The sequence below is a fragment of the Ceraceosorus guamensis genome (assembly GCF_003144195.1).
Source record: "Ceraceosorus guamensis strain MCA 4658 unplaced genomic scaffold IE81scaffold_32, whole genome shotgun sequence".
Lineage (NCBI taxonomy): Eukaryota > Fungi > Basidiomycota > Exobasidiomycetes > Ceraceosorales > Ceraceosoraceae > Ceraceosorus > Ceraceosorus guamensis.
The window spans coordinates 42,446-62,380 of NW_020290027.1; the positions used below are offsets into that span (position 1 = coordinate 42,446).

Genomic DNA, 19,935 nt, shown 5'->3' on the forward strand with positions numbered 1-19,935 from the left:
GCACTCTTTCGAAGGAATGGGGTCTCACAGGCGAGCACCTCAACACTACCCGGGCTACTACACACCGCCTTCGTGCCGTGTGGATTAGCCACGACTCGCGGACTGTACCATTTTCGTGGGCGAGGCGTGTTGCTGTGCCTATCGCCCTTCGAGACATTCTTGACGTATCGGTTCCGGCAACTTGGCATCCAAGTGTGCCCTTGCGCACGACCACCTGCAAATCTTGCTCTGCTCGTTGTTGCAAAAGCAGCTCGTCCGCAGCATCTTGGCAGATCGAGATATTCTGGGAATGAGACCAGTGCTGGAGCGCCAAGTCCGCAGCTTGCGCCATATTTCCCCGTCCATCATCGTCGGCGCCAGGAACAATCGCAACGATCCTCTTATTTTGAATTTTGCGTTTACCACATTGACGTTGTTCGGGTCACACTTGTCATCATTTGGTACTCACACATCAATTCGCCTCCCCTCGCGAATCACCCTTTCGCACCGTGGATCGAGTGAGGAAGGACCTTTCGGTGCTCCATCGCTCGTCGATCCTCGCGTGATCGGGCGGTCGTATTGCGCCTTCGCACCTCGACATTCAAGTCCGACTCCTCATCGAGCTCAGAATCATAGCTTGAGACTCCGCACAATTCAACAAAGCACCAAGTTTGGTTCCTTGAACTTGTTCAGAATGACTTCGACCACGTCTTCTTCCCCACAAGCGGTGTCCGCGGCCGCACCAGCACCACAGTCGACAGCATCGTCAGAGGCGTCCACGAGCGCCTCAATGCTTCCTTCCATACCCGACATTCTCTACGGCACGGCTTGGAAGGATACGCGAACAACTACACTCGTCTTCACTGCCATCACTGCCGGATTTCGAGGCATCGACACCGCTGGTCAGAGGAAACATTACCGGGAAGAACTGGTCGGTCAAGCTCTTCATCAGCTAGAAGAGGCCGGCGTGGCTCGACGAGAAGAGGTCTGGTTGCAGACAAAGTGAGCTTGATGTCGTAGGCTCTGTGACCACCCCTCTTATACCTGTCTGAATGGATTGATCTGATGTCGGCGCTATTCTTCTCAGATTCACCTCCAAAGACGGGCAAGATCTTTCGGGTCCTGTCCCATACGATCCGCGCTGGCCAGTCCGGAAACAGATCCGCCACAGCGCATTTGCTTCCCTGCGCAATCTTCACGTCAGCGACAGGTGGGACAAAGCCGAGCTTCTAGAAGCAGCAAAGCAAGCAGCAGGCCTCGCTCAAACGAGTGGGGCTTCCGGTTCGAACAAAGGCAAAGGTCGAAGTGTAGATTATACACAAAGCGCTCTCGGAAGACCAAGCGCTAGCGATGAAGGAGAGCAGCATCCTTCTGGTCTGCCGGACTTTGCCAAGTTCAAGCCCATAGGTGCTATCTCACCGGACGGCAAGACCAGACCTTGGCTCGATAGTTATCTCTTACACTCACCCTTGCGAAGCCTCGAAGAGACGCTGCAAGCGTGGCAAGAAATGGAACTGCTTGTACAGGAGGGCTGGGTGAGACATATTGGCTTCAGCAGTGAGTTATTGAGAGTTGATCCCGCGCGCGCGTCAGCTTCTAGCTGAATTTTTCGCACAACGACGCAACTTGCTGCTCAAAGATGTGTACGATTCGAGGATATGGAATGCCCTATTGCAATCGATCAACATCCGACCCCTTGCATTGCAGAATCGCTGGCACAGCAGCTCGGGACACGACGTTTCCTTGCTCTCCACGCTTTCCCCCGTCCTATCGCCCAACGACTCTGAAGGACGAGCGATCCACTATCAGCCTTTCTGGACACTGACTGGCAATCCCGCACTCTTGCGGAGCGAACCTGTGGTTCGCGCAGCCATCGCTCACGACTGGACACCTGCTCAGGTCGTCTACAAATTCGTCAACCAAGGCATGGGCATACAAGGCTTGCGGTGCTGCGTTTTGACAGGAACAACAGACGAAAAACATATGCGGCAAGCTGTCCAGGTGGTCAACAACAGGCACGGCGAGGGTCATCTGCTCACGGTCAGTGAGGTCAACGAAATCAGAAAGCAAGTGTACGGGGAATAGATAGGCGGCACAATGCATCGACCCGATGTCACAATTCAATTTGCATTGCTCATCTCCTCATCTCTGCGAGATGCCTAGGAAATTTTGAGTAAGATCTTGCCCGTGTTTTTGTTTGCCTCCATCTCCTCGTGCGCTTCCTTTGCTTGCGCCCAATCGAACACTTTGTGAATGGCGATGCGGTGATGCTCGTCCGATGCACTTTTGCCCGGCTTATCGCACCCCTTTACAATCTTCTCAAGCACTCCGGACTTAAGCAGATCTTGCATCAAGCTGCTCTGATACTCCAGACTGCGGCTTCGCAGGGTGGAGCCCTCGATATGAAGCCTCTTGACTAGCACTTGCGTCAAATCCACTTCACACACTGGTGAGCCGCCCATCAGACCTTGAAGAACAAGCCGGCCATCGAGCGCTAGTGATCTTATGTTGGGCCCAAAGTATGGCCCGCCCAGGAAGTCCATGATCACATTGACGCCGCGCGAAGACGTAAGCTTCTTCAGCTGGCAAAGGGTGGGGTCAGCGAACTGTCAGTAGTGCAGCAGAGACACTTGCAATGTGCGCAAAGAGCCTTTTTCAACCGCCTCACCTCTTCTTCCCAAACACTTGTCTTGTAGTTGATACCCTCTGTGGCTCCGAGACTCTTACAGGACTCGATCTTCTCCTGACTTCCAGCAGTGACGTAAATGTGCCGAGCTCCAAAGGATTTGGCGAGCTGGATCGCTGCGAGGCCCACAGAGGAAGCTCCAGCACTGCACGATATGCAGCTCGTCAACGCCATTCATCGGCGTTCCCTTGCGCAGTGTTCGCAAATCCACTCACTGGATCAGAATATCTTCACCTGGCTGGAGATTGGCTATCCACCGCTGTGCTTGGAAAGCGGTAAGCCAGACTGATGAATTAAGAATGGCAAGTGGGGAGCGATCGGTCAAGGTTAGATCACTCGGGACTCCCCTAGTCTCGATACTCACCCTCTGGTATAGCCGCAGCTTCCTCCCACGAGATTTCTTTGGGTTTCTTGAGGACCATCCTAGCAGGAAGCTTGACAAGCTCTGCATAACATCCACCCGTGTTCAAGCCAAACACTTCGTCACCTACTTTGAGGCCGTTGGAAGTCGTTGGGTCGTTAGATGATGCGGAGGGTACGAGATCCTCCACTACGCCTGAGAACTCGACGCCTAGGATGGGCGACGCTCCTGGGGGAATCGGATCTGCCGGCAGGCAAGAGCAGCAAGAGTGGATGTATGCGCCACGGTCAGCGCCACCGCTTCGTTGCGCCCTGTCCTCAATGACGATGTACGCCAAACTCACATTTGCCTTCCCTCTGCAAAGTGTCCATTCGGTTGATGCCAGCGTACTTGATCCTCACAATCACCTTGTCCTCATCTTCCTTCGCTCCCTGACCTTTTTGGAGGGCTGGAGCGGGCGCTTCTCCGATATAGAGGGCGCTCGCTGGGCCCTTGTCCCCCTTGATGTGGATCGCACGCATGTTGGTGGCCATACTGGGATGCTCAACCTTGCTTTGGGATGGAGCACTCTGTTACTCCTGGGAAACGACGTGGTGTTTGGCTGTTTTGATTGTGGTTCTGGTGCGAGCGTACAGCTCTCTAGTAAGGACAACCGGCGGTCGGTGTTCTGCTCCCCAAGCTGCAGCATTCGTGATCATGTGGAGGGCGCCTCCGTTGTTGTGACTTTTCGGCCGATAAAATGCCAAAGCACGCCATCGAGCCAGCCCGCGCGTGCCCTCGCGATTTCCATACATCATGCTAATAATGCTGCCGCCGCCGCGTCTGCGTCCGCGGCGAAGTCTGGAAGCGCGGGCAGCATGCAGCTATATATATTTACGCGCAAAATATATACACGCGCAAAGGCATGAATCACAATCGTGAATGATGTGAATGAACGCGATTCCGTTTCAAAACGGCGGCCGTGCAGCGCAGCATTCCGTCAGTCAGCTATAGCTAGCTGTACACGTATGGCAAGCTCCTTTTGATTGCAAATCGCCTTCGTTGCATTCATCTTAACTTCCTTCATCACATGCGTAGCAGGCAGTCAAAAGGGCCGCAGCTGTTGAGATCCAAGAGCAAAGGCCATCTGTGAAGTCAAGAATTCTGCTGGCCTACTGGCAGGGCCGCGCATTGAGTAGAAAATAGGAAAGACTTAGTTGGAGCACGTTCTAGATTGCCTCTAATAGTATTGGCTAGAAATGGTGCAGTGAGTAAAGCCTCTCATCAAAATCAAGCGAGTCCTTCCTCACGCTCTCTATATTCTCTACAGCGCCGATGCTGCCCTGCTGCCAGACTCTATCCAGAGCAGTGCACAATTCTACGCTCATTTGGAAGAACAGCTTGAAGGTCTATTATCAGATCAAAGAGCTTGGGTGTCCAATCTTTCAAACGCCTCATCGCTCATCTATTTCAGTTTAAATGCCTGGAAGTCCTCTCCCAAATCTCAATCGGTGCACGTCAATGGCAGCAGTAATGGCAACAGCGCCAGCAGCAACGGCCACGGAAACTTTGCGCCCAAGAAAATCAATTGGGCCGGCTTTTATCTCCTTTCGCCCTTGATACCTGGCGCGGCCAAGCAAAAGAGACCTACGCTGCTACTTGGTCCTTTCGTCGGTCTGCCAGCTTGTCAAGCCATCCCAAGCATCGCTGGCAAAGGGGTGTGTGCAGATGCTAGCGCCATCTTGCCTCCTCGGACAGTCAGGGTACAAGACACTGACGCTTATCGTGAGTGCTCTCGGACGGATGCCGCATACACCCTCGATGTCTAGCTCAGCTCATATGAATGTCTTGATTCTGGACGCGATCCATTCATCTCAGCGGGTCATATCGCCTGTGACAGCGCATCCAAATCAGAAATAGTTCTGCCCCTCGTGATTCCCCGTTCAGCCCTCTCTGGCCACTCTTTGGAGGACAGGGCAGATCAGTGGGGAGCGTCTAGAGTGAACACAAAAAGTGATGACGATATCATCATCGGCGTGCTGGACATCGACTGCGAAGAATTGGACGGATTCGACGAGGAGGACCAGAAGGGCTTGGAAAGAATTGCGGCGCTCATCGCTGGTTCCAGCGACTGGTGAAAGCCCAGCCCGCGGCTCTGCGGCTATACCATGAGAGCGGATCGTCCAGCCACTTACCGCCTCACAATTTACCAAGACTTTAGACACTGGAACTCCGCGCCGCCCTTTTCACACGTCTCGTGTCTCGGTTTGCATCAATCTGTTTCTTGGTCAGGCAAGCTCCTAGCAGATACATATTCACATAAAGCGTTTTGAGGGCTGCAATTGGCAATGCATCTCTGCAGCATCTGGAGGCTGTCTAGGGCCGCCCTGCATCGACTATAGATTTGAGTCTGCGACCGGATGTCAGAGGTCATACGCGTGATCGCAAAAGCTAGCATCCCAAGCGGTCATGCGGAGGAGCGCAAATGACGTCTTGACATCCCTGGCCCGCTCAAGGTCGAGATGCATCCTGCCAGCTTCCTCCACTTCCACCGCTACCCTCTTCGCCCCGCTCTTCATCGTCATCTTCCGCATCGAAAAGCAACTGCTCGCTCCTGCCCTTGTCCATCTCTTGACTTCGAAGTACAGGTGCTGGAGAAGTGGCTTGGCCTCGACCTCGAGCTGGCGTTTCGGCTGTGAGCGGAGTCTGGGTTTCGTCGGAGATTGCGAATCTCGAATCTTCTTCTCCCTCCTTATGTTCCCGAACCGTTGGAGTGTCGGGCTCGTCCTTATACTGGCCGGGCCTGGCTCCTCGTTTGACCAAAGCATCCTCTTCGCCTTCGTCCTCATCATCCGTAGCCTCTCCAAACGCATCGTACAGTTCCTTCGCGCGTGCACGTCGACCCCCTCTTCCACCAGTCGCACCTGCAGACCCTCCCATCGCACTCATCGCCATCTCTTCGTCCTCTTCTCCAGGCACAAATTCGTACGCTGCGGCTGCATCAGGTCCGAACCGGCGCTGACGACGGCGTCGAATGATGAAGAAGGCAGCAAGAGAGCCTGCAAAGATCAGGACCACGCCGCCAGCAATGAATAGCCAGCTGCTGCGATTCTTGAGACCTGCCAAGTAGCCGGTGTCGGCCTCAGGAGAGCTCTGTGTAAGGAGGAATGGTGGGTGGTCAGCGATTAAGCTTCTTGTGTGCATTTGCTCGCGGCGCCACTCACTTGGCCTGGTCCACTGTTGGTAAAGTCATGGTCGCTCTCGCCTGGTCGGGAGCCATGGTCAGGTGGCAAGTGGTCTGTAGGCTTTGGACGCTGACTGGCAGCTCCTCCCGGCTGGTACACAGTGGTCGTGGTGGGGGCAGCTTCCAGGGTCTCGTGGAATTCGATACTGTCTTCTGGGAAATTCCAAGCCTTGGCCTTTGCGGGATCGATGACTTGACCCCACAAGGTGATGGTCCAGGCCCAGAAGTTTCCAGTCTGCTTAGGGTGTGCCCTGTCGTAAACAGTCATTTTCCAGTCTCCGATCGGATCTTCGTCCCAGTGCTTCAAGGTCATGAAACCCCAGCCAGGGAATCCTGTCGTGGCGTCGTCGTATCTGCGAGGACGTGCGAGTACTGACTTGGTGCCGTGCGGAGAAACCAATTCCACGTCGACGTCTCCGCGGCGCTCGTGAGATATCCAAACTCGGATAGTCACATGCTCCAGAGTGTCTACATTGTTCTTCTCCAGGAATTCCTTGGTCACAGTGAACGTGCTGTGAGTACCATCTCCAGTTATGAGGGTGTTGTCACGTGCCAGCGTAACGTTTGGGGACTCAGCCCAAGCCTGAGGCTTGACCAATGTATGAGTCTTGGCTTCCTCGACAAATTTGAACGCATCGATGATACCATAGCCATACTTGTGGTTGTAGTGGCGACCGGCTTGAGTGACTTGCCAATCCTTGTCATCGGGGTTGACCATTTGGGCAGAGTGAACGGCAATGTGCTGCATGTCACGCCAGGTTAGCTCTGGACGGACTTGGAGCGCAAGCGCGATGACACCGGCGACTAGAGGCGCTGCAGCAGAGGTTCCTCCGTGATGAGTCGTGCAACGATTCACCCCGTTCCAAGCAACATCTGTAGTGTGAATATGGTCGCCGCTGCCACTGCTCCAACCAGTTGCGATGTTTGACGCGCACATCTCGCTGTAGTAAGGATGCTGATTCTCGCGGTCCACTGCGGCAATCGTCATGGTGTAGATTGAATTCGTGTATCCATCAAAGTTGCATTGATCATCGGAGGCACCTCCGTTTCCTCCGGCAAAGACGAAAATGCTGCCCTTGCCACCTCTGCCGTTTTGAATACCATTCAGGACAGCTTTGGCGATCAGTCCCCTTGGGGCGTCCATGGCTCGGCCATCATCGGGCGGACCCCAACTGCAGCTGTAGATCTGATTTTCTTGGTAGCGATAATTCAGTGCTGCAGCTTCATCCACATCAGAGATAGGTCCAGATAGAATGCGAACGCCGGCAACCTTTGCATCCCACGCAACACCGACGCCGCAGACGTCATTCTTAATTGCAGCGATTTCTCCTGCGCAGCGCGTCCCATGTTGGTCGTCGGAGTGCAAAGGCTTCGGCAAGGGAGTATGTGTGTTAAAGTCATACGATCCGGCTTCGAACTGCGAGGGTAGGATAGCATCTCGGGGTAAGCCACTTGTCGTCTTGATCAGCACTTCGCAGCAGCGCCTCAGACCCAGTTTCTAGCGCGCGTGGCAGGCGCCTGAGAGTCTGATGCACTATTATCTGTGTGCGTGGCAGCTCTCAGCCAGCTCCAAGCCCTGACTTACGAAATTATCCTTGAGGTCTGGACTGTTGAAGTCGAGCCCATCATCGATCAAGCACACGTTCGAGCCCTTGCCGTGAATGCCTTGTGCCCAGATCCCAGTGACATTTAGATCATTAGAGTCTCGCTTGTCGTTCGTCAGATGCCATTGGTCCGTAAAGATGGGGTCAGCGATGTTGAATTGTTGGCGCATGCGAGTAGACTTGAGGTTGCTGCCGTCTGGTATTGGCAGGGGCATAGGATCCGGATAGGGCTGGGGTTCAGGACCAGGAATCGGTGCGCGCACTTCGGGGTAGTGTTCCGGTGTGTCCCAAGGACTGATAATCTTATCCCGCTTATGACGCTTCTTGAGCACCTGCCGCTCCACGTCGACGATAGATTCAAAGAGATGGACTTGTCGTTTGGAGAGGATAGCACTGTTTTGGCGAGGCGAGCGCTTGTATGATCGCCATCGTGAAATGATAGGATCTTCGTCTTCGCTCCAGTCCCGGCGTTTGATCTTGACTTCTCCAGAAGAGCGAGGATCTGTATCACGAGCAGCCAGTGTGAGGGATGAGGGGTCTAGAGGCTTTTCTGCGCGTACAAGCCAATGATCTTTCAACTCTCCGACCCTTTCGACGAACTCCACGCCAAGCGCTTCGGACACATCCCTGATGTCCACGTGATTCGAGTGCGTCCTCTTGATCTGCACTGCATAATAGTGATGCGTATCGTACGACCTAGGCATCGGCAAGTCGTAAGCTGGTGCTCCACCAATCGTCGCCCGTCTGTGGATGGCTGCAAAGCTAACTGCTGAAGCATTGTCGGACGCCTGGGAAGGGGAGCTTGAGAAGGCAAGAATGGCTGCAAGTACGCAGAGGAAGAGCAAAGCCCCTTGCTGGCTCCTTAACCCCTTGCTGGCGCTTGGTTTCGACATTGTCGAAGCGCTGAGTGTATGCGCGGATCGACTGTTGGTACTGTCCAGCTTGGGTGAAGCTCTGCTAGGCAACACTGGAGCGCTGATCTGGTGACCGCAAGCTCACCGGCGCTTGACTCGCGGGTCTAGCAGCAAAACCTTGGTGTGCGCAAAGCCGAGCCGATCGAAATGTGTGACGTGCCGTGCTGCGCTGTGCTGCTGCTGCCGCTACGTGTGAAGGTGGTGCAGAGCGGTGCGAGGGATGACTTACAAGAGCGGCGTGGAGGAACCTTCTTCGAAACCGTTGACGAGCTCGGCGTGGATCGACACTTCTGCAACAGGCAAGAGAGCGTGATGGCGTGAGAGATGGAAAGAAGGTCTCTCACTGACTGAGCTGGCGAAGATGGTGCATTCACGATTCGCGACTGGAGCGTGACTCGTGACCCGTGACTCAGTCAGAGTAGTGATTGTGACTTGAGAGACCCGTGAAATCATTCGTGATTCACGAGATCAGAATTCGGGCGCCCGCCAGCAGAACGGTGCACGATCGCACATGCATCGTCAGTCGGCACGCGGGCCAAGCTTGATCGTTGGCGGTCATGCAGCTTTGGAGCACGGGACAGCTCACAGCATGATGCAGATTCACGATTGGCTCGCGCGTGCCGGCGCGTGCCATGTCTAGCGCGGATTAGCCCAAATCACAAGCATCATTTGAATCATCTTGCCGTGCAAGTATTTGATGTGTTTCAAACTTGATGTATTCAATCACGCAGCAAATTCAACACCTGCGCGACATCAATCGTTGATGTCCATCGATTTCAAGCCCTAGATTCAAAGTGAAGCATCTGAGCGTAATCGAAATGAGCAGCCCCGCGGCCATCTCTAAATTGATCCGTAGGGCATCCTCGCTGAGGCTGCGCGTATGCATTGAGGCGCATTCAGCCGAATTTCGACGCCAGAGTGCATGATTCGTGATTGAACGTTGTTCACCAATTCCGACGGTGCGCCCTCGTGACCTGTCCGCGATTCACGATTGACTTGGCCGCCAATCATGAATCAGCAGGTCAGTCTTGAGTGTGAATCATTGAATTTCAAAGTCGACGTCGTCAATCTTAATCGTGAATTGGGTAAGATAGCGGCGTGCGGATCCGCGTGCAGGGTCAAGGGATCTGTGTGAGAGGTTACAAAGGTCATCCCTCGTCCGGAAATAAGCAGGCAAGTCGTTCAACGGTTCGCTATCTCCGCGGCAAGATACGCTTCAAATTGCATGTCCATTCTCGCAAGGTGCAAGAGAAAGGTGCACAAGAGGGCACGGCAAGACAGCATGGGGTATATGCCAGAGCTGAGATGGTCGATTACGAGTTGGTGGAGATGCACGAATAGTGGCGGAGGTGAGAAACGCGAGGTGGACGTGATTGCAATGTGCCTGAAAGTAAGAAGAAGAGCAGTCTAAAGGAGTGAGGTGCAGGAGGGCCAAGGTGCTTGAGCGACGCCACTTTGTGCATATAGAATGATATTGAGTGCTGAGGGCTGGGTCAGAGCCACACGCGTCTTTTCAGGCCCTCGATGAGCGGTGCGAACAGTCCAGCATTGGCCTTAGCCTGAGCTAGACTTTGAATCGTTTCCTCCTTGACGAAAGCATCTGCTTCGCTCGTGCGGTCCTCTTCATTTTCATCAGTCGGATGAACTGCGTTCGCAGCGCCCGGATCGCAAGCGCCAGCATCGGCGCACTGCTCTACGACCAGCGCGACGATGCGGTCAACGATGTCGTGCGAGGTGAGGGGCGTATCGGCTACTGATTCGTCTGGACTCTTGATGCTATCCGCTTTATCAATCGAGCCCGTCTTGCCCGACAGGCGCCAAAAGCGTCGAGAAGGAGCCGACGACGTGGCAGCTTCTGAAGGCTCGGGTGCATCGAGTGTACCCACGAAGTCATCCGCCACAGCTCGGAAGGCTACGAAGTGCTGATCTCCGAGTGAGCCACTCTTTCCGGCCGCTTCAGCAGGAGGGGCGACGTTGCGCATGCTAGTGGCAGAGTTGACGCGAGTCTCTCCTTCAATATAGCGAACAATAAGACCCCAATGCTTCTCTGGATGGTAGCCTTCATGTGGCGCCAAGATATAGGTTCCTTTTTGGATACTTGTGACATCTCCCAGGCGGATGCGAGAATACTCGGACAGTTTCTCGGCGGTAAAGTCCCAGCCACATGAGTAGAGCGCTTTGGAGGTGAGCAGTACGACTTTCTCTTCGAGCTTTGCTGATTGAATGCGGTTGGGTTCGATTGGCGACATGAGCGTCCAGCCCGCAAGCTTGATTTCATCTTCACCCAGCACCTGACTGGCGCAGCTGTCTATAGCGCCGGCACGGACGCGTGCAAGTCTGTGCTGCTCCGACGGATCTTGCGCCGCTAGATTGTCGTTGTATCTCTCCAGCGCTGCGGTGTTGATGTACCCGTACTGAAAGTCCATGACCGTCTGCTTGAAAAAGTCGGTGACGGCACCTTGCACCATGCGATACACGCTGGCAGTGGCATCGTTCATCATTCCAAATAGGTTTCTTTTGCCAGTACGTGTAAAGTCTCCCTTCAGAGCTCGAGTGCCCGCATAGATCTGCGACACCATGTCGCCGTTGTTGGCCCAGCTATCGTTGAAGGCATAATCAAACGCTTCGTCCCGTTCTCCGCGAGCAGCTGGCACGTCCAGGCCGAGACGTTGCAGCTGGACGCCAAGCATATAGCGAGCAAATGCCGACTGCACGACATTTGTGCGATCAAGACTGTGCGAAGTGAAGGCGTGCTGCAGTAAGCGCGCCGTGCTCTGCGCTTGCGTGTGACAACGCGCGGTCTCACCAGTCCAAACATGAGACGCGGAAAGCACCCTTTTGCATCGAGAAGACCTTGGGTTGTTCAATGGCTGTGCCTGAAGATCTCCAATAGAAGTCCATGGCTGTAAGCACATCTTCCTCCTTCATGCGGCCAAGCAGTCGGGAGACATTCTCAAACTTCATGCCCGCGCACTCCTTGTGAAAGTCAAACGGTACATATCTGACGGGCTTCTTGCCTGTGCTCTCATTCGTTGTACCGCCGTAGTTCTCGACGGCTTTCCTGTAAGCTTCCGTAATGACGCCCTCCTTGCCTCCTTGCTCCGCGAGGTTGACGCACGTCACAGAGCCGTACCGCGCAACCTGCAGATCGAAATGCCGAGCGCAGGCGTTCGCGTTTTCATTTGCGCTTCGCTCGAGTTGAGGCGGAGGCTTGAGATGGAATGGGCTTTGAGTCCAGAAAAGAGGTATGCTTCCTCTGAATTGCACAAAGGCGAGCGTATGAGCCGTGGCGTCCTCGAGCTTCTCTGTAGATTTCGGTTCTGATGAGCTGCTGCCATACCGGCGAACCAGCAGCACCTGTTCGGTCTCCACATAATTGGCGACGCTACCATCTTCTGCAATACCACGGCGCTGATACCTGAGGCCAGCACGTTCCTTCGATCGGCGTGAAATAATGAGCAGATACGCATCAGACCGCAAGGAAGCAGTGGCCGCGCTGACTTCGTCCATCGCATCCCCAGCTACGTCGGGAGATCCCGGTGGACTCGGGTTGTCGACTGGCAGCTGGGCCACTTGGAAGAAGCCTTGTACCAAAGGCAGAACGAATCCATGCAGACCCGCATCAACAAAATCTTTGCTCAGGCTCTGATTGTGCCAGAAGCGCGAATCAGCTCTCTTCCATAAAGGCAGCCGCGCGTTTGGCTCTTCCCAAGGCAAGGCAGTGGGACCTCTTTGAGAGCTCGGCGAAGTGGTGGATGCGCTTGGTGTCGCCGCACTTTGGTTTTTGCGCTGTAGCGGTGTTGTGAGGTCGAAATCGTACGAGAACAACATCTCACCCCTAGCATATTGCTTTGCGGTCTCTGTGACAACCTTCTCTTCGAGCTCCGCCTTGAGAGCTTCGTGATACCGCTCGTCGGCGGACAAAGCTGGGATCTTGCCCTCTGATGCCGCAGCGCCGAGAGTAGCATCGGCAACTGCGCCAGCAGGCTCGAATGCTGCGCTGATGGCGGCAGACACCGGTGAAGGTGCATCAACCGCATCGTTCGGAGATGTCGCGGCAGCCGCCTTCGCTCCCGGTCCGCTTTCTGACACGCTCTTGCCGTGCGCGTTTCGTAGCAGCCAAGGTCCACTGCGTGCAGGCCTCATCGTGGCAGCTCCGCCCACGGCGAGCGCCGCGGCGCCTCCCGCGTGCGTATCAGCATCTATAGTCGCTTCATCTTCAGTCCGAGGCAGAGCAGCCGGAGTCTGAACATCGTCAGGTTCCTCCTCGTCTTCTTCCTCTGATGATGAAGACGAGCTCGACTGCGTTTTTGCGGGGACTTTCGCTTGCCTCAACGACTCGCTTCGAAGCGCCTCTCGAGCTCTCTGAGGTTCGAGTGGAATGCTGAGCACTCCTGTGGAGCGATATACAGGACAAGAGGTGTGTAGAAAGTCGCCTGCATGCGTTCGACTGGTGACAACCAAGAGATACGCGGCTGCATTTGCAGTTCGACACGAAAGAATCTCGTTTAGCCGGAGTCATGCGCATGAGCTGGCCTGTATGCGGCGATTGCTCACCTTTGAAGACCCTGATCAATCCCACCACGCCATAAGCAAGTGTTTCAGCGCCCTCATTGAGCTCGCCAACGTTGCTCAGCTTCTCCTTGGCCTGTTTAACGGTCAAGCTCGAGACCTTTGCGCTCCTGCCCCAACTTATCTTGACTGCTGTGCTACCACTCCCACCCGCAGCGGAAGTGCTAGCTCGACTGGAAGCCCCTAGCGGTGCAGAATGTTGCAAGGATAATGACCCATCCTCTCGGCGCTTCTCGTGCGCGACATCTTGCGATCTAGCCTCGTCCGTAGTCCGTAGTGGTGAGGGTGCAGGTCTCGAGCTTTGCGTGCGAGTCGTTGCCTCCATCGAGTGATGATGTGGCTGCTGCGGAATAATAAACAGCCCCGCTTCCGTGACGTGAATGGAGAGGAGCTTCTCTGGCAATGGCTGAGGGTAGTCAGGGAGGGACAAGGACGCCAAAGCTCCAGCTGCTGCGTTGGCCGCCCCTCCCGGTGTCGCTCCAGCGGCGCGCCCTGCTCCTGGCCTCGCAAAGAATCCCTTCATGATCAAATGACCTGTCGCGGCCTTTGATGAGCTCTTGGAGCCAAGCAAGAGGGTGAGAATGGAATGCGGAGCGAGATTCGACGGTCCTTGCGTGCATCCAGCAGCGGTGGATCTGGCGAGGAAACTCTAGAAGCTGCCTCCTGCGTCAGGGGTCCGTCGATCTGAAGTCTTGGTGGGTTCCGCATGCACACAACGCGCTACGAGCTGATCGCCCGGGCATGTTTACGGTGCCCGCATGCAATGCGCGGTGTAGGCAAGCGTGAATTTGTGATTTGGCCGAGCTAGGGGCTGTGTGGGGGATTTCTCGTACGATAGAGCCACAAGGTAGCACACGCTCTCTCGCTCGTTCATTTAGAGCACCACAAGTCACAAGCCAGCGCCGATTCAATAGCGCACCTCAATCAGCGGTCCGGAGCGTACTCGACCTCTCCCTTTTGCACCTCCTCGGCCCGCAAGTCCGACGAACACACCGCTCCCGAAGACACTCACGTTACGTGTCATCTGGTAAGCAGCAACTGCGAACTCCCATCTTCACATCCAGGTCCTCGGCGGATCCGAGAAGTGCTCTCCCGAGTACGTCTACCTTAATCCTCCCTCACATCCGACAGCGGCCGCTTTCCAGATCGCACTTCGACCGGGCTTCACTCAGCTGTGCAGATCCTTGCTTCGAGTCCGCTACGGCTGCTTCGCGATCATGTCTGGCTTCACGGTCATCTGGGTCTTGGTCGCTGCTGCGATCGCAGGAGCCGGATCATGGCTGGTCACCCCTAAAGGCCCGAATCAGGTGTGAGTGACCGAGGAGACTTTGCGGCAATATGTCGCTTGGAAGGCGTCGATTGAGTGGCGATGCGCCATTCCCTGTCGAGAACTGGAAGCCCGGCAGCCGCAGGACCGCCAAACAGTCGACAAAGCTGCTAGTGTTGCCGATCCAAAGCCGGTCAGACCTGCCCCGCTTCCACGCCTCACGCAACCTGCGCAGCTGTGCCAGAGAGGCGCGACGAAGACATCCATGCTGACTCCTGCTCGCCTTCGCCCCTCCCAGTCTGATCAGGACTTCTGCCATCCTCACCCTCACATGCTGCTACCTCATGTGGACCATCGTGTACCTGGCGCAGCTTCATCCTCTCATCAGTGAGTCATAGCTCTGCTGGGAAAGCATGCCAGTAGCGCACACACCTAGCCCTCAAGAGCAGTATGCTGAGCTTCAGACTGACGCCTCCGCGTCCCTCTCATGCCTTGTCCCCACTCTAGGCCCCAAACGAGCAGACGTTCGATTTTTGGAAGAATGAAGGGCAGGCTCCTAACAGGTATCCCTGGGCGCAGGGCCACTTCGCTGGCTGATGAGGGAGTGTAAGGAATGACAGTGTGGTCTAGTGGGCGAGGGAGCGCCTCCTGGCGATGCCACACTGGGTGAACCGCTCCTCACCAAAACTCAATCCCACATTGCTGCCGGACGTTTCGCGCAGCCTCCGTTGTACTATACATTCATCATCCTCTGATGCTAAGACTTCGTTACAACAGGTAAAGGTGTGACTGCTGGGTCAGACTACGCATCCGTGGTCTGTGTAGTAGGAGTCATCGGGTGCGCATACATGCCGAGAGTCTTGGGATCTGCCCTGGCCCATCTACTTTCAAAGAATGGCAGCCTCTGGCACACCTCCTCGTGGCTAGGCTTGAATGAGGACGACGGTGTAGTGAGCTGTCTCTGTGCCTATGATGCGCTCGGTATGACGGTCTGCGCAAGCGAGTGGTTGCACATTCGAAAGGCCGGCTTACATATGACTGGTGACTGTCTGATTGGTGGGCAAACGTGGTGCGAGGCTGAGCGTGCATGCCACGCGTCCCCAGCTCCTTTGGCTCCCACCACCACCACTACCACCATAAGAAAAGGCTTGCGTTGATCGATGGCAACAAGCTACAGAGTGTGTGAATGCCGGATCTACGAAAGGAAAGCGTGTAAAGAATGAGCGACGGCTCCTCAAGTGCCTTTGAAGGATGGCCTGACCTCCCACTCCGCTACACCCCCATTGAAGAGGTGGTGCGAAAGCTTGAGAGGACACTGCGCCATAGCGTCGGACAGCGACGAGACGGTGGGCAACAAGAGCAAGGAGTCAGACCCTGTCGGATGCTCAATGGTGGGCTGACCAATCGGGCATGCCTTCTTACCCTCTCGAGCGCAAGACTGGTCGTGCGGCTGTTGGATCGTACATCTGCCGAGTTGCTCAGCATCAGTCGGCATGATGAGGTGTCCGCAAGTCGACACGCTGCTACACTCGGAATCTCGCCCGAGCTCCTTCTTTTCATCGCGCCCAGCCCGGCGAGCTTAGGAAACTCGGATGACGCCGACCAAGTCCTTGCTGAAATCCAGCTGGGACATCCAGAATCAGCACCAAAAGGCTTGCGAACTGGTGGAGCGATGGTCCTTCGATACGTAGACGGCTCAACACTGGCAAATCAAGATGTGCAAGATCTGTGCAGTGGGCAGCGCACACCGGATCTGATGGCCTTTGTAGAGCCAATTGCTCGTTTGCATCTCAGTCGAGCAGGAGCTTTGGGATCTCCCAGCTTTTGCAACGAATTCGTGCCTCGTGATGCTCGAGCCAGGTATCTTCGCACGCTGCACAAGGTGGGAGGAGAGACACCTCCGGGGTACCTGGTGAGTGTGTCATTCCAAAATGCTTCCGGCTTTCGTTCGTCACTTGCCTCGAGGGAGAGGAAGCAGACATCGATCTGAAGCTTTGCGTGCGATTCAACAGGAGTTGCTGCCGAAATTGAAACTAATCGAAGACGCGTTGGAGTTTGCAGAAGACAAGTGTCCTTGTCACAACGATCTCCTAGCGGCCAATTTCATTCGAGCGCAGTCGGAGACTGCTTCAAGGACAGGCGGTGCTTCCTCAGGAGGCACTCGCTGTGCTGGTAGCCGTGCAACGTACTCCATCATTGATTGGGAGCTATCAGGTCTGGGTTGGCCTTCCTTCGAGCTCGGTAACCTCGCATCCGAATGCGAGCTCAATCTGGAGCAGACTCGGCATCTCGTCGACGCCTACTGGCAAGCGGTAGAAGCTGAGCGCGCTGACTCGTCCAGCCCGACAACGCCGAAGCAGGAAAGCTCACGACAGCAATCCCGACTTGCTCGTGCTCGATTGTGGGGCATATCTGCCAAGCTCACTTGGGTCGCGTGGGGGTGTCTCATGCGTCTTCGACCCGCTCTTGAGCACGAGGACGGTCGAGTGAAGGAGCACGAGAAGGACGAGAATTTGGAAGAGTGGATCGAGATCCGATTTCAGGCAGCTCGTGAATTCCTCAAGGATCACCAAGACGAGGTGCAGAGACTGTGTCAACAGGTCAAAGAGCAATCGCAAGCAGGGCCTCCGAACGCGACGAATCTCAAATTGGGCTCAAGCTAATGTCATGCAATCAACAGCAGCTTGTTTCATGCATTATCGCCGCGGCCACGCTGAGTGCCATGGCAGTAGTACACAAGCAAAGATTGCCGTCTCAGGTGAGGGTAGCAAGCCCAACGCTGTTACTTTTGGTGTTGGTAGCAAGGTAGACATTCTTCAGGAAAGCCGCTCCTACAAGCCACTCGTTTGCCTGGCCAACATCACCAGACGAGATGGCCGAGATGCAGTCTCCTTTGAGATTGTTCGAGTCCACAGGCAAGAACTTCATGTCGTCAGCTCTCATCTCCCAGTCCTGCCCGCCAAAGCTGAAGGAGAGCTTGCCGGATGTGGTACAGGGAATGGTGTAGCCGCCCTGTCCGTCCGGCTTGGATCCCTTGATGGCATTATGGACAGCGTCGGCATCAGCTTGAGGGGCGACGATGAGCGTTGTGCCAGTGTCGAGGATCGCTGTGCGCTGAGATTTGCCGGTGCCGCTGATCGAAGAGATCTTTTTGCCGTCGTAGGTCACTCCATCCAGGTTGATCTCCCAAAAGCCTTGCTTCGACACATTGCCAACTTCTTTCAAAGCACCACGATACTTGCTCGCATCGACGCCGCCAAAAGTCACTTCGCCGTCATTGTCAGCGTCGGAGGCTCTACCCAGGTGGTATCCCATGACCGGGGCAGGCACCAACTTCGCGCTGTAGAGAGCGTCGATTGGGGTCGGACTCTTGCTATTAGCCAGCTCTTGTTTTGCAAGACCCATGAGCCCATCGAAGGGGACGCCAGGATCGCTGAAATCGGTCGTCTCTTTGCGTGCCAGGCCGAGCGTCTGGTTTGCCAGCTTCATCCCAGCGATATACACGTCGTCTCGCCCCAGTATGCCAGAGACCGAGCCGGTACCATACGTGATGCTGAAAGGGTTCGTGGTTCCTTGAAAGGTCTTCGAGACGCTTTTGCCGAGCTTTTGATGGACTCCGCTACAATTGTCGCATTTGGTGCTTCCCACCCATGTGTCAGCGGAGCCAGAATCGACCTGAGTGTGCGAACGCGTCAGCATGGGCATGCGGTGACGTTGGATGGCGCACTTTCACACTGCACTCACTAGCATACGGAAAGGCGTGTTCTCGCTACCGATTTGGATTGTCGCGACGTAGCCCACGTCATTGGCCTCAATATCGAGGCCCAGACTTTGCTGAGCACTGGGACTCGACGCGTTCTTTAGACCGCCAGCGGCTGCTGCATCCAGAGCAGCCTTGGGATATCCCGCACTGCCGTCAGCGTCAGCCGCTGACTTTTTGCTCGGCGCAGCAGCGTTGGATTTTTGCTCCGTTATCGTCTTCGACGTGGTGGGAGCGGCCTGCGGTGCAGACTTCGCCTTGCACGAACTCGAAGCCTTTGCTGCTGTGACGCCAGCTTTGGCAGTAGATGCTGCCGATGCAGCTGCGCTCTCACTGCCACCCAAGAGACCCGTGAGACTATCCAGCAAGCGTCTTCCCAACTCTTCCGAATCGCGATGCTGGATCACCACACCGATGCGACCATGTTTGCCCTTCGCAAACTTGACGGGCTCTGGCTCTGGCGCCCTCTTACGTTGGCCGACTGCCGCTGCTCGTTGGGATGGAAGTGGCGGGGAGTGTTCGGCTCTCGGAAGAGGATGTTCGCCCTCGTGAGGACGGAAATAGCGCTTGTTGGCCGAGAAAATGCTTTGCTCTCTTCTGCGAGCCAAGGAAGCGAAGAGCTCCTCGGAGGTCGGAGCGGCTCGAGCAGTCATGCGGGCTAGCTTTGAGACGGCGCGATTCAGATGCACTTGAAGGACCTGCGATATGCCAAGAGAAATTGTACTTGATTAGTCTGGCACACCTGCGTGTCGTACACTGATCAGCTACTCACCAGACCAGCATCTTCACCCCGAGGAGGGAGATGTCTGAGGGGAACGATCAATCCGCCCTTGCCGGCTTCTACATCCTGAAAGCTACTTCGCCTCCCAATCGCATTTACCCCGGCCCTCGAGCCACCCTGCACGTCTCTGGCCGAAGTCGCAGGGTTCGGTTGACCCGTCTTCACCACAATACCCACTCGCGGGTTTCTGAAAGGTTCAGGACGCGGAGAGCGCTCCAACAGCTTTCCTTCGGTGCTCACACGATCTCCGATCAAGGGCGCTGCCGACACACCGGTTCTTGGTAGACCGTTGAAGTTGTCGATGGAGACCGCGAGGATTAGGAAGAGCAGAGACAGAAAGGGCGTGCGAAGGGCGATCATGCTGGCGAGATGGATCGGGGTCGCAGGCAATCGGGGATGCTTCTATACAATGCCAAATAAGCAGTGAGAGAGACAGTCTAATCGCAAAAGAACGTAAATGGAGCTGAGGAGCAGAAGGATGCCATGTCAGCCCCACCCACAGCAGCGTTCCGAAGGCCCAGCTTCATCCAGAAGACTCACGACCTGCCTCTTGAAAAGTAAAGGATGACGCAAAGGGAGTAGGAGATAAGTAAAAAAAGTTTCTCGAGCAAGAGGAGACCTGTCTCCGTCCTGAGCCGCACTGGCGTGGGCTAGAGAAGATGAAGAAGAAGAGGAGGTAAGAAAAGAGAAGGTGGTTGGGTGAGAAGACAGTCAGACACTCGTCCGGGAGTTGACTGAAGAAAGGGTGGTCGAAGCAAAGATGAAGGAGCCCTGCTCGTTAAAGTAGG

The 19,935-nt window shown here is 55.3% G+C and overlaps 7 protein-coding genes across 7 annotated transcripts; 3 read left to right on the forward strand and 4 right to left on the reverse strand.

Moving 5' to 3' along the window:
- Positions 1–769: 769 nt before the first annotated feature.
- Positions 770–2,064, forward strand: IE81DRAFT_290582 (Aldo/keto reductase; the record flags this gene model as incomplete). The annotated part of the gene is made up of 4 exons (XM_025511857.1): positions 770–981; positions 1,067–1,178; positions 1,344–1,536; positions 1,619–2,064. 4 exons carry the CDS (start codon positions 770–772, stop codon positions 2,062–2,064), a joined length of 963 nt encoding a protein of 320 aa, XP_025369353.1.
- A 21-nt stretch (positions 2,065–2,085) lies between these two features.
- IE81DRAFT_323682 (quinone oxidoreductase putative) lies at positions 2,086–3,847 on the reverse strand. Its single transcript, XM_025514021.1, has 5 exons — positions 3,370–3,847; positions 3,030–3,269; positions 2,881–2,950; positions 2,648–2,810; positions 2,086–2,561 (listed from the first exon to the last, which is right to left on the reverse strand). The coding sequence occupies exons 1-5, from the start codon at positions 3,557–3,559 to the stop codon at positions 2,139–2,141; spliced, it is 1,086 nt and encodes a 361-aa protein (XP_025369354.1). The 5' UTR covers positions 3,560–3,847; the 3' UTR covers positions 2,086–2,138.
- Positions 3,848–4,264: 417 nt separating this feature from the next.
- Positions 4,265–5,143, forward strand: IE81DRAFT_347611 (hypothetical protein; the record flags this gene model as incomplete). Its single annotated transcript, XM_025516170.1, has 3 exons — positions 4,265–4,272; positions 4,336–4,790; positions 4,884–5,143. The coding sequence occupies 3 exons, from the start codon at positions 4,265–4,267 to the stop codon at positions 5,141–5,143; spliced, it is 723 nt and encodes a 240-aa protein (XP_025369355.1).
- Positions 5,144–5,267: 124 nt separating this feature from the next.
- Positions 5,268–9,209, reverse strand: IE81DRAFT_323684 (hypothetical protein). The gene is made up of 3 exons (XM_025514022.1): positions 7,835–9,209; positions 6,230–7,666; positions 5,268–6,158 (listed from the first exon to the last, which is right to left on the reverse strand). Exons 1-3 carry the CDS (start codon positions 8,744–8,746, stop codon positions 5,517–5,519), a joined length of 2,991 nt encoding a protein of 996 aa, XP_025369356.1. The 5' UTR covers positions 8,747–9,209; the 3' UTR covers positions 5,268–5,516.
- A 629-nt stretch (positions 9,210–9,838) lies between these two features.
- On the reverse strand, positions 9,839–13,987 carry IE81DRAFT_341531 (hypothetical protein). Its single transcript, XM_025515659.1, has 3 exons — positions 13,325–13,987; positions 11,574–13,242; positions 9,839–11,500 (listed from the first exon to the last, which is right to left on the reverse strand). Exons 1-3 carry the CDS (start codon positions 13,860–13,862, stop codon positions 10,261–10,263), a joined length of 3,447 nt encoding a protein of 1,148 aa, XP_025369357.1. The 5' UTR covers positions 13,863–13,987; the 3' UTR covers positions 9,839–10,260.
- Positions 13,988–14,241: 254 nt separating this feature from the next.
- IE81DRAFT_323685 (hypothetical protein) lies at positions 14,242–15,384 on the forward strand. The gene is made up of 3 exons (XM_025514023.1): positions 14,242–14,648; positions 14,905–14,993; positions 15,114–15,384. The coding sequence occupies exons 1-3, from the start codon at positions 14,557–14,559 to the stop codon at positions 15,149–15,151; spliced, it is 219 nt and encodes a 72-aa protein (XP_025369358.1). The 5' UTR covers positions 14,242–14,556; the 3' UTR covers positions 15,152–15,384.
- Positions 15,385–17,360: 1,976 nt separating this feature from the next.
- On the reverse strand, positions 17,361–19,507 carry IE81DRAFT_347616 (acid protease; the record flags this gene model as incomplete). The annotated part of the gene is made up of 3 exons (XM_025516171.1): positions 17,361–18,281; positions 18,351–19,064; positions 19,139–19,507. The coding sequence occupies 3 exons, from the start codon at positions 19,505–19,507 to the stop codon at positions 17,361–17,363; spliced, it is 2,004 nt and encodes a 667-aa protein (XP_025369359.1).
- Between the last annotated feature and the right edge of the window lie 428 nt (positions 19,508–19,935).

Bases quoted from the DNA above. Each gene is read 5' to 3' on its own strand.
- IE81DRAFT_341531 (XM_025515659.1), bottom strand. From the start codon at position 13,862: ATGAAGGGATTCTTTGCGAGGCCAGGAGCAGGGCGCGCCGCTGGAGCG. The intron at 13,243-13,324 runs GTGAGCAATCGC...CTGCAAATGCAG, and splicing joins ATTGATCAGGGTCTTCAAAG to CCGCGTATCTCTTGGTTGTC. The intron at 11,501-11,573 runs GTGAGACCGCGC...CACTTCGCACAG, and splicing joins CGCGTCTCATGTTTGGACTG to TCTTGATCGCACAAATGTCG.
- IE81DRAFT_323682 (XM_025514021.1), bottom strand. From the start codon at position 3,559: ATGGCCACCAACATGCGTGCGATCCACATCAAGGGGGACAAGGGCCCA. The intron at 3,270-3,369 runs GTGAGTTTGGCG...GCCTGCCGGCAG, and splicing joins TTTGCAGAGGGAAGGCAAAT to ATCCGATTCCCCCAGGAGCG. The intron at 2,951-3,029 runs GTGAGTATCGAG...TTAATTCATCAG, and splicing joins AGCTGCGGCTATACCAGAGG to TCTGGCTTACCGCTTTCCAA.
- IE81DRAFT_323684 (XM_025514022.1), bottom strand. From the start codon at position 8,746: ATGTCGAAACCAAGCGCCAGCAAGGGGTTAAGGAGCCAGCAAGGGGCT. The intron at 7,667-7,834 runs GTAAGTCAGGGC...CTACCCTCGCAG, and splicing joins CAGACCTCAAGGATAATTTC to TTCGAAGCCGGATCGTATGA. The intron at 6,159-6,229 runs GTGAGTGGCGCC...CTCCTTACACAG, and splicing joins CCAACAGTGGACCAGGCCAA to AGCTCTCCTGAGGCCGACAC.
- IE81DRAFT_323685 (XM_025514023.1), top strand. From the start codon at position 14,557: ATGTCTGGCTTCACGGTCATCTGGGTCTTGGTCGCTGCTGCGATCGCA. The intron at 14,649-14,904 runs GTGAGTGACCGA...CGCCCCTCCCAG, and splicing joins CCTAAAGGCCCGAATCAGGT to TCTGATCAGGACTTCTGCCA. The intron at 14,994-15,113 runs GTGAGTCATAGC...TCCCCACTCTAG, and splicing joins GCAGCTTCATCCTCTCATCA to GCCCCAAACGAGCAGACGTT.